This window comes from Salmo salar, chromosome ssa18 (assembly GCF_905237065.1).
Source record: "Salmo salar chromosome ssa18, Ssal_v3.1, whole genome shotgun sequence".
Classification (NCBI taxonomy): Eukaryota; Metazoa; Chordata; class Actinopteri; order Salmoniformes; family Salmonidae; genus Salmo; species Salmo salar.
The window spans coordinates 71,260,350-71,272,073 of record NC_059459.1 but is presented as its reverse complement, the minus strand read 5'-3'; the positions used below and the strand labels follow the sequence as shown (position 1 = coordinate 71,272,073).

Genomic DNA, 11,724 nt, shown 5'->3' with positions numbered 1-11,724 from the left:
GTGCAAAAAACGCATGGGGAAGAAACGGCGCAAATTAACTGCAAAAGACTTGAGAAGAATTAAACGTCAAACTACCAGGAACCCATTATCCTCCAGTACCACCGTATTCCAGAACTGCAACCTACCTGGAGTGTTCAGAAGTACAAGGTGTCAAGTGCTCAGAGACATGGCCAAGGTCAAGAAGATTCTTGACTCCCAAACCTACTGCCAGTTTCTGGAACATTCTTTCGTCAAACAGTGGTACAGGAAGAAGTCCTCAGCATTCTAGAAGGCCATGATCATTATGCAGGACAATGCTCCATCACATGCATCCAAGTACTCCACTGCTTGGCTAGCCAGCAAGGGCCTCAAAGATGCCTGAATAATGACCTGGCCCCCTTCCTCACCTGACTTAAATCCTACTGAGAACTTGTGGGCCCTTCTCAAACGTGAGATTTACAGTGATGGAAGACAATACACCTTTTTGAACAGCATTTGGGAGGCTGTGGTTTCTGCTTCAGCGAAAATTGATTGTGAACAGAACAAGAAACTGACAGACTCCATGGATGGAAGGCTCATGGCAGTTATTGAAAATAAGGGTGGCTATATTGGTCACTGAATATTTTTGAAAGGCCAAAAATGTTATATAATTGTCCTATTGTGTTACTTATCTGTTACACTTACTCTAAAAATTGAGAATAAACAAGTGAGTTGAGAGAAATTATTTTTGTAATTTAGTTGCCTATTAATTGTGCACACTAATAGCTGCCTAATAATTGTGAACACTTATATATTTCCCTGACAAAGACAAAACTCACTTTTCCTTTGTTAAACATTCAGGTTTGAGGTTCAATAACATTTTGGATTGACTGAGAGCATTGTGTTTGTTCAACAAAAATAGGAATGCCGAAGAATACAATTTGAATAAATATTCACGACTACAGTATATAACAAAATACAGTGTTATTGAACAAAAATAGGCCAAATCAATAAAATGTTGAACTTGGCTGTAAAGTCCTCCTTGGGTGGTTCAGCAGGTTTAAGGCAGAAGGTTGAAGAGGTTCCAGCAGACCAACGTCATCAACAGGCCTGGAAAAACAAACAAACAAACCAGAAAAACATGGTTACTTTTCAACAGGACTTTTCATCACTGACACTTACTGGTTGAGTCAAGTTGTCATCAACAAGCTCAACAGCATTTAATCCTACAGACCACAGTGCACAATGACCACAGTGCACAATGACCACAGTACACAATGACCACAGTGCACAATCACCACACTGCACAATGACCACACTGCACAATGACCACACTGCACAATGACCACACTCCACAATGACCACACAGCACAATGACCACACAGCACAATGATCACACAGCACAATGACCACACTGCACAATGACCACAGTCCACAATGACCACACTGCACAATGACCACAGTCCACAACGACCGCAGTCCACAATGACCACACACCACAATGACCACACAGCACAATGACCACAGTCCACAATGACCACACAGCACAATGAACACAGTCCACAATGACCACACAGCACAATGATCACACAGCACAATGATCACACAGCACAATGACCACACTGCACAATGACCACAGTCCACAATGACCACACTGCACAATGACCACAGTCCACAACGACCGCAGTCCACAATGACCACACACCACAATGACCACACAGCACAATGACCACAGTCCACAATGACCACACACCACAATGACCACACAGCACAATGAACACAGTCCACAACGACCACAGTCCACAATGACCACACACCACAATGACCACACAGCACAATGAACACAGTCCACAATGACCACAGTCCACAATGACCACAGTCCACAATGACCACAGTGGACAATGACCACAGTCCACAATGACCGCAGTGGACAATGACCACAGTCCACAATAACCACAGTCCACAATGACCACAGTGTACAATGACCACAGTCCACAATGACCACAATGTACAATGACCATAGTCCACAATGACCACAGTGCACAATGACCACAGTGCACAATGACCACAGTGCACAATGACCACAGTGTACAATGACCACAGTCCACAATGACCACAGTGCACAATGACCACAATCTACAATGACCACAGTCCACAATGACCACAATCCACAATGATCACAGTCCACAATGACCACAGTCCACAATAACGACAGTCCACAATGCCAAGAGTGCACAATGAACACAGTCCACAATGACCACAGTCCACAATGACCACAGTCCACAATGACCACAGTGCACAATGGCCACAGTACACAATGACCACAGTCCACAATAACCACAGTCCACAATGACCGCAGTGGACAATGACCACAGTCCACAATAACCACAGTCCACAATGACCACAGTCCACAATGACCACAGTGTACAATGACCATAGTCCACAATGACCACAGTGCACAATGACCACAGTGCACAATTACCACAGTGCACAATGACCACAGTGTACAATGACCACAGTCCACAATGACCACAGTCCACAATGACCACAGTCCACAATGACCTCAGTACACAATGACCACAGTGGACAATGACCACAATCTACAATGACCACAGTCCACAATGACCACAATCCACAATGACCACAGTCCACAATGACCACAGTCCACAATGACCACAGTGCACAATGACCACAGTACACAACGACCACAGTCCACAATAACGACAGTCCACAATGACAAGAGTGCACAATGAACACAGTCCACAATGACCACAGTCCACAATGACCACAGTCCACAATGACCACAGTGCACAATGGCCACAGTACACAATGACCACAGTCCACAATAACCACAGTCCACAATGACCACAGTGCACAATGAACACAGTACACAATGACCACAGTCCACAATGAACACAGTCCACAATGACCACAGTGTACAATGTTCATAGTGTACAATTTTCACAGTGTACAATGACCACAGTCCACAGTAACCACAGTGTAGAATGACCATAGTCCACAATGACCACAGTCCACAATAACCACAGTCCACAATGACCACAGTGTACAATGACCACAGTGTACAATGACCACAGTGTACAATGTTCACAGTGTACAATGACCACTGTTTACAATGACCACAGTGTACAATGACCACAGTGTACAATGACCACAGTGTACAACTACCACAGTGTACAATCACCACAGTGCACAATGACCATAGTGCACAATGACCACTGTTTACAATGACCACAGTGTACAATGACCACAGTGCACAATGACCACTGTTTACAATGACCACAGTGCATGATAAATTACCAAATGTCGTCTTCACTCACCGTGTAAAAGAGGTTTTCCACAGCTTGAGGAAACCTGACTGGAGAGGCCTGTCAAAAGTGTGATGGAGGGAGAGCCAACATCACCTGCAGAGAAAAACAACACATTTTGCAAAGTTACAGAACACTTCCTCTTTCCTAGGTGTGTGTGTGTGTGTGTGTGTGTGTGTGTGTGTGTGTGTGTGTGTGTGTGTGTGTGTGTGTGTGTGTGTGTGTGTGTGTGTGTGTGTGTGTGTGTGTGTGTGTGTGTGTGTACAAGTGCTCTTACATTATGCAAAAACAGTTGTGTCAGCATAGACAACAAATGTACATTTTAAATAGCATTTTATGGTAGACATGAAAGCTGTAATTTAAGAAGACACACTGCTGAATCTAGTTGGAGCAGTAATTGTTGTAGATGGAGCTGTAGTTGTTGTAGTAGGAGTTGTAGTTGTTGTATTAGGAGCTGTAGTTGTTGTAGTAGGAGCTGTAGTTGTTGTAGTAGGAGCAGTTGTTGTTGTAGTAGGAGCTGTAGTTGTTGTAGTAGGAGCTGTAGTTGTTGTAGTAGGAGTTGTAGTTGTCGTAGTAGGAGCAGTAGTTGTTGTAGTAGGAGTTGTAGTTGTTGTAATAGGAGCAGTAGTTGTTGTAGATGGAGCAGTAGTTGTTGTAGTAGGAGTTGTAGTTGTTGTTGTAGGAGCAGTAGTTGTTGTAGTAGGAGCAGTTGTTGTTGTCGGAGCAGTAGTTGTTGTATTTGGAGCTGTAGTTGTTGTATTAGGAGCTGTAGTTGTTGTTTTATGATATGTAGTTGTTGTAGTAGGAGTTGTAGTTGTTCTTGTATTAGGAGCTGTAGTTGTTGTAGTAGGAGTTGTAGTTGTTGTAGTAGGAGCTGTAGTTGTTGTAGTAGGAGCAGTTGTTGTTGTCGGAGCAGAAGTTGTTGTAGTAGGAGCTGTAGTTGTTGTAGTAGAAGCTGTGGTTGTTGTCGGAGCTGTAGTTGTTGTAGTAGGAGCTGTAGTTGTTGTATTAGAAGCTGTAGTTGTCGTAGTAGGAGCAGTTGTTGTTGTAGTAGGAGCAGTAGTTGTTGTAGATGGAGCTGTAGTTGTTGTAGTAGGAGTTGTAGTTGTTGTTGTAGGAGCAGTAGTTGTTGTAGTAGGAGCAGTTGTTGTTGTCGGAGCAGTAGTTGTTGAAGTAGGATCAGTAGTTGTTGTTTTAGGATCTGTAGTTGTTGTAGTAGGAGTTGTAGTTGTTGTATTAGGAGCAGTAGTTGTTGTAGATGGAGCTGTAGTAGTTGTAGTAGGAGTTGTAGCTGTTGTAGTTGGAGCTGTAGTTGTTGTAGATGGAGCTGTAGTAGTTGTAGTAGGAGTTGTAGTTGTTGTAGTAGGAGCTGTAGTTGTAGTAGGAGCAGTTATTGTTGTCGGAGCAGTAGTTGTTGAAGTAGGATCAGTAGTTGTTGTAGATGGAGCTGTAGTTGTTGTAGTAGGAGTTGTAGTTGTTGTAGTAGGATCTGTAGTTGTTGTAGTAGGAGCTGTAGTTGTTGTAGTAGGAGTTGTAGTTGTCGTAGTAGGATCAGTAGTTGTTGTAGTAGGAGCTGTAGTTGTTGTAGTAGGAGTTATAGTTGTCGTAGTAGGATCAGTAGTTGATGTAGTAGTTGTTGTAGTAGGAGTTGTAGTTGTTGTAGTAGGAGCAGTAGTTGTTGTAGATGGAGCTGTAGTAGTTGTAGTAGGAGTTGTAGTTGTTGTAGTAGGAGCTGTAGTTGTTGTAGTAGGAGCTGTAGTTGTTGTAGTAGGAGTTGTAGTTGTTGTAGTAGGATCTGTAGTTGTCGTAGTAGGAGTTGTAGTTGTCCTAGTAGGATCAGTAGTTGTTGTAGTAGGAGTTGTAGTTGTTGTATTAGGAGCTGTAGTTGTTGTATATGGAGCTGTAGTAGTTGTAGTAGGAGTTGTAGTTGTTGTAGTAGGAGCTGTAGTTGTTGTAGTAGGAGTTGTAGTTGTTGTAGTAGGATCTGTTGTTGTCGTAGTAGGAGTTGTAGTTGTCCTAGTAGGATCAGTAGTTGTTGTAGTAGGAGTTGTAGTTGTTGTAGATGTAGCTGTAGTTGTTGTAGTAGGAGCTGTAGTTGTTGTTGTATTAGGAGCTGTAGTTGTTGTAGTAGGAGTTGTAGTTGTTGTAGTAGGAGCTGTAGTTGTTGTAGTAGGAGCAGTAGTTGTAGTAGAAGCTGTGGTTGTTGTCGGAGCTGTAGTTGTTGTAATAGGAGCTGTAGTTGTTGTATTTGAAGCTGTAGTTGTTGTAATAGGAGCTGAAGTTGTTGTATTAGAAGCTGTAGTTGTTGTAGTAGGAGCAGTAGTTGTCGTAGTAGGAGCAGTAGTTGTTGTAGTAGGAGCAGTAGTTGTTGTAGACGGAGCTGTATTTGTTGTAGTAGGCGTTGTAGTTGTTGTTGTAGGAGCAGTAGTTGTTGTAGTAGGAGTTGTAGTTGTTGTAGTAGGAGCTGTAGTTGTTGTAGTAGGAGCTGTAGTTGTTGTAGATGGAGCTATAGTTGTTGTAGTAGGAGTTGTAGTTGTTGTTGTAGGAGCAGTAGTTGTTGTAGTAGGAGCAGTTGTTGTTGTCGGAGCAGTAGTTGTTGTATTAGGAGCTGTAGTTGTTGTGTTAGGAGCTGTAGTTGTTGTTTTAGGATCTGTAGTTGTTGTAGTAGGAGTTGTAGTTGTTGTAGTAGGATCTGTTGTTGTCGTAGTAGGAGTTGTAGTTGTCCTAGTAGGATCAGTAGTTGTTGTAGTAGGAGTTGTAGTTGTTGTAGATGTAGCTGTAGTTGTTGTAGTAGGAGCTGTAGTTGTTGTTGTATTAGGAGCTGTAGTTGTTGTAGTAGGAGTTGTAGTTGTTGTAGTAGGAGCTGTAGTTGTTGTAGTAGGAGCAGTAGTTGTAGTAGAAGCTGTGGTTGTTGTCGGAGCTGTAGTTGTTGTAGGAGCTGTAGTTGTTGTATTTGAAGCTGTAGTTGTTGTAATAGGAGCTGAAGTTGTTGTATTAGAAGCTGTAGTTGTTGTAGTAGGAGCAGTAGTTGTCGTAGTAGGAGCAGTAGTTGTTGTAGTAGGAGCAGTAGTTGTTGTAGACGGAGCTGTATTTGTTGTAGTAGGCGTTGTAGTTGTTGTTGTAGGAGCAGTAGTTGTTGTAGTAGGAGTTGTAGTTGTTGTAGTAGGAGCTGTAGTTGTTGTAGTAGGAGCTGTAGTTGTTGTAGATGGAGCTATAGTTGTTGTAGTAGGAGTTGTAGTTGTTGTTGTAGGAGCAGTAGTTGTTGTAGTAGGAGCAGTTGTTGTTGTCGGAGCAGTAGTTGTTGTATTAGGAGCTGTAGTTGTTGTAGTAGGAGTTGTAGTTGTTGTAGTAGGAGCGGTAGTTGTTGTAGATGGAGCTATAGTAGTTGTAGTAGTAGTTGTAGTTGTTGTTGTAGGAGCTGTAGTTGTTGTATATGGAGCTGTAGTAGTTGTAGTAGGAGTTGTAGTTGTAGTAGGATCTGTAGTTGCTGTAGTAGGAGCTGTAGTTGTTGTAGTAGGAGTTGTAGTTGTCGTAGTAGGAGCAGTAGTTGTTGTTGTAGGAGCTGTAGTTGTTGTAGTAGGAGTTGTAGTTGTCGTAGTAGGAGCAGTAGTTGTTGTAGTAGGAGCTGTAGTTGTTGTAGATGGAGCTGTAGTTGTTGTATTAGGAGCTGTAGTTGTTGTTTTAGGATCTGTAGTTGTTGTAGTAGGAGCTGTAGTTGTTGTAGATGGAGCTTTAGTAGTTGTAGTAGGAGTTGTAGTTGTTGTTGTAGGAGCTGTAGTTGTTGTATATGGAGCTGTAGTAGTTGTAGTAGGAGCTGTAGTTGTTGTAGTAGGAGCAGTTGTTGTTGTCGGAGCAGTAGTTGTTGTAGATGGAGCTGTAGTTGTTGTAGTAGGAGTCGTAGTTGTTGTAGTAGGATCTGTAGTTGTTGTAGTAGGAGCTGTAGTTGTTGTAGTAGAAGTTGTAGTTGTCGTAGTAGGAGCTGTAGTTGTTGTTGTAGGAGCTGTAGTTGTTGTAGTAGAAGCTGTAGTTGTTGTGATAGGAGCTGTAGTTGTTGTATTAGAAGCTGTAGTTGTTGTAGTAGGAGCAGTAGTTGTTGTATTAGGAGCAGTTGTTGTTGTCGGAGCAGTAGTTGTTGTAGATGGAGATGTAGTTGTTGTAGTAGGAGTTGTAGTTGTTGTAGTAGGATCTGTAGTTGTTGTAGTAGGAGCTGTATTTGTTGTAGTAGGAGTTGTAGTTGTCGTAGTAGGAGCAGTAGTTGTTGTTGTAGGAGCTGTAGTTGTTGTAGTAGGAGTTGTAGTTGTTGTTATAGGAGCTGTAGTTGTTGTATATGGAGCTGTAGTAGTTGTAGTAGGAGTTGTAGTTGTTGTAGTAGGATCTGTAGTTGTTGTAGATGGAGCTGTAGTTGTTGTAGTAGGAGTTGTAGTTGTCGTAGTAGGAGCAGTAGTTGTTGTTGTAGGAGCTGTAGTTGTTGTAGTAGGAGTTGTAGTTGTCGTAGTAGGAGCAGTAGTTGTTGTAGTAGGAGCTGTAGTTGTTGTAGATGGAGCTGTAGTTGTTGTATTAGGAGCTGTAGTTGTTGTTTTAGGATCTGTAGTTGTTGTAGTAGGAGCTGTAGTTGTTGTAGATGGAGCTATAGTAGTTGTAGTAGGAGTTGTAGTTGTTGTTATAGGAGCTGTAGTTGTTGTATATGGAGCTGTAGTAGTTGTAGTAGGAGTTGTAGTTGTTGTAGTAGGAGCTGTAGTTGTTGTAGTTGGAGCAGTTGTTGTTGTCAGAGCAGTAGTTGTTGTATTAGGAGCTGTAGTTGTTGTTTTAGGAGCTGTAGTTGTTGTATTAGGAGCTGTAGTTGTTGTAGTAGGAGTCGTAGTTGTTGTAGTAGGATCTGTAGTTTTTGTAGTAGGAGCTGTAGTTGTTGTAGTAGAAGCTGTAGTTGTTGTGATAGGAGCTGTAGTTGTTGTATTAGAAGCTGTAGTTGTTGTAGTAGGAGCAGTAGTTGTTGTAGATGGAGCTGTAGTTGTTGTAGTAGGAGTTGTAGTTGTTGTTGTAGGAGCAGTAGTTGTTGTTTTAGGAGCTGTAGTTGTTGTAGTAGGAGTTGTATTTGTTGTAGTAGGAGCTGTAGTTGTTGTAGTAGGAGTTGTAGTTGTTGTTGTAGTAGGAGCTGTAGTTGTTGTAGTAGGATCAGTTGTTGTTGTCGGAGCAGTAGTTGTTGTAGATGGAGCTGTAGTTGTTGTAGTAGGAGTTGTAGTTGTTGTAGTAGGAGTTGTAGTTGTTGTTATAGGAGCTGTAGTTGTTGTATATGGAGCTGTAGTAGTTGTAGTAGGAGTTGTAGTTGTCGTAGTAGGAGCAGTAGTTGTTGTTGTAGGAGCTGTAGTTGTAGTAGGAGTTGTAGTTGTCGTAGTAGGAGCAGTAGTTGTTGTAGTAGGAGTTGTAGTTGTTGTAGTAGGAGCTGTAGTTGTTGTAGTAGGAGCTGTAGTTGTTCTAGTAGGAGTTGTAGTTGTCGTAGTAGGAGTAGTAGTTGTTGTTGTAGGAGTTGTAGTTGTAGTAGGAGTTGTAGTTGTCGTAGTAGGAGCAGTAGTTGTTGTAGTAGGAGTTGTAGTTGTTGTAGTAGGAGCAGTAGTTGTTGTAGATGGAGCTGTAGTTGTTGTTTTAGGATCTGTAGTTGTTGTAGTAGGAGTTGTAGTTGTTGTAGTAGGAGCTGTAGTTGTTGCAGTAGGAGCAGTAGTTGTTGTCGGAGCAGTAGTTGTTGTAGTAGGTGCAGTAGTTGTTGTAGTAGGAACAGTAGTTGTTGTAGTCGGAGCAGTAGATGTTGTATTCGGAGCATTAGTTGTCGTAGTATGATCTGTAGTTGTCGTAGTAGGAGCAGTAGTTATTGTAGTAGGATCAAGAGTTTGTGTTGTTTGAGCTCTTGTAGTGGTGATAACTGAGGACACTCGGTTTACTGTCTTGCTTGGCACTGCAATCCAAAATACACTGGAGGTCTGCATAAATGTTGTCCTTGAAAAGGAAAACAGATAATAGTACCAATATTAGACTTTACACAAAAGTCCTGCAATGTTCTCAAATTACCCATGTTTTTCAAAATCCCATGGTTGTAGGATTCCCAGTGCTCATTCAACCCTGATTCTGCAGATCATCCTTTTCTGGACAACATGGGAGTTTTGGGAACGTTTCTGGAATTTTGCAACCCAGAGCAAACATTTAGGGTTATCATTGGGTAAAACTAGTTTAATCAACGTTTTTTCTCGCAATTTCAAACCCAAATATCTATGTGATGACATTGAATCACCATAGAAAATAGAATGGGTTTGGAGGAAGTCATCAATGTAAGGTCATTTCGACTACTCAACCAACGGTAAATTACATCTAGATGTTGAACTGATGTCTGTGCCGTCGGATCATGCACCAAAATGTTTTTATACTACAAATAAAATATATATTTTTTTTTCAACAGGCATGGCACCTCTGCAAACATTTTTGACAAAATATGTTATTTCAGTTGCATTCTAACAGAAAAATCATTAGAAAAAGAACTGTGTCGTGTTTGTGATGGCTTTAGCTGAGACTATGGTTGCCAAATTCCAGTAACTTCCAACCAGGATTTCTGGAAAACCTGGGAATTTGAGGAAAGTTACTGTAATTGTTCAACTCTAGTAGACACTCACTTGACTACGATGTTGCCCAAGGAGGCTGAGGCTGGTGCTGTCCAGGTGACTGTTACTGATGATTTAGGCTGATTGTTGCTTTGACTCACCCCAGAGGCCTAACAGTAAAACAACAGGTAAAGTCAATCAATAGAGAACAATCACTTTGGTAGACAATCATGTAAGGTAAGGCACTGATCATTGCTTATCGGTGGTTCTAGCTATAGTACGTAAAGGTAACAAACTCTTGTTTAGGGTTGAAAAATTACATTAACTTGCCCAAAATACCCAGGTTTTAAGCAGGAAATCTGGAATCCACCAAACTAGGATTTCTGGAAAAGCTTGTAATTTTGGGAAGTTACCGGAATTTTTGCAACCCTAACTCTGTAATTTCATTATCTTTATTCATTATAATCCGGGCCAGGAGTATTTCCTCACTGTGTAGCCTGACCAGTAAAAACTCTCCTATTAGTGGGCTCAAGTCAGTTTCATTTGACATATTGATGAGTCAATATAATCCAAATAGTCAGTGGGTAAATTGGTAACAGAAGACTATGGCCAGAATGTCCTGTGCTGTATGGTAACTAGAGTTGCAAAATTCCAGAAACTCTCCCAAAATGTCCCTGGGTTTCCAGAAATCCCAGTTGGAGGATCTCATGATTCAGGAGGGTATGAGCAGGGTGGGAATCCTCCAAATGGGGAAGTTTCAGGAATTTTACAACCCTAACTGTAACTCACTGCGATCTTATTGCAAGGCACAAGAACGATCCCAGTCCCACTGCCGAGAGAGAACGTTCCCACAGCGGTGTTCTGTCCTTCCTCATGGGCCTCCAGAAGAAACCCCTTATAGGTGAAGGTTCCTGACAGAGTCACTGAGAAAGAGAGAGAGGGAGAAAGGGGGGGAGTGAAATGCAGAGACATTGAAAAAGGGAGAGATGGAGAAAGAAAGAGAAATTGAGTGCTAAAACGCTGGACGACATATCCTTGGACTAAGTCATGATTCCCTGCCTCTTGGCAATCTTATATTGTCACACTAACTGTGCTGGAATATGCTATGTGAAAAGTTTACATCTGAGCAGGGACGGACTGCCAAAGGTCAATTCTGGTAAATGGTCTATCTCAAATAAAATCAAACTTTATTTGTCTCATGCGCCGAATACAACAAGTGTAGACTTTACCGTGACATGCTTACTTACAAGCCCTTAACCAACAGCGCAGTTCAAGAAGAAGAAAATATTTACTAAGTAGACTAAAAATAAAAATAACAAACAATAACAAAAAGTAACACAATAAGCCCTATTAAAATGTTTATTTACATTTTCTCACAAAAAAAAAAAAAATGCTGGGGCCTCCAGGAATGAAATGGGTTGTGTATTAGAAATGTCCAGACAGATTACTGTTCCCACTCCGTTCCTTCGTCTGAGCCAATACAGCATGGATCGGGTAAGCCTAATAGTGTGTTTCAGCCATCTTGGTGACTCACCTTGGATGGTGTCTCCTGGCTGGTAGGTGGTCTGGTTGACAGTGACAGTGTATGGTGAGGAAGAGCTCTGCCCTGTGCTGCCATGAAAATTACCAGGTACCATTGAGCCACACTGAGAAGCAATGGAAGATCCTCCCCCACTGAAACCCTCCACTTGTAAAGCAGTCAGAGAGAGGAGAACGCAGAGAAAACCCACCATTTCTCTGTATAGTAGATCTACATTGTGTGTTGTGTGTGTATGTGTGTGTATGTGTGTGTTTGTGAGCGCACGCGCGCTCGTGTGGGTGTGTGTGTGTGTGTGTGTGTGTGTGTGTGTGTGTGT

The 11,724-nt window shown here is 42.0% G+C and overlaps 1 protein-coding gene and 1 long non-coding RNA gene across 2 annotated transcripts; both read right to left on the bottom strand.

The window, feature by feature from the left end:
- Window positions 1-690: 690 nt before the first annotated feature.
- Window positions 691-3,488, bottom strand: LOC106592578 (uncharacterized). The gene is made up of 2 exons (XR_006760286.1): window positions 3,297-3,488; window positions 691-1,068 (listed from the first exon to the last, which is right to left on the bottom strand). It is a non-coding gene; the product is annotated as an uncharacterized lncRNA (long non-coding RNA).
- A 320-nt stretch (window positions 3,489-3,808) lies between these two features.
- On the bottom strand, window positions 3,809-11,505 carry LOC123728667 (integumentary mucin C.1-like; the record flags this gene model as incomplete). The annotated part of the gene is made up of 5 exons (XM_045700602.1): window positions 11,403-11,505; window positions 10,658-10,791; window positions 8,276-8,851; window positions 5,349-5,863; window positions 3,809-3,833 (listed from the first exon to the last, which is right to left on the bottom strand). Coding segments are annotated over exons 1-5 (1,353 nt in total), but the record flags the coding sequence as incomplete, so codon positions are not given.
- Window positions 11,506-11,724: the final 219 nt, after the last annotated feature.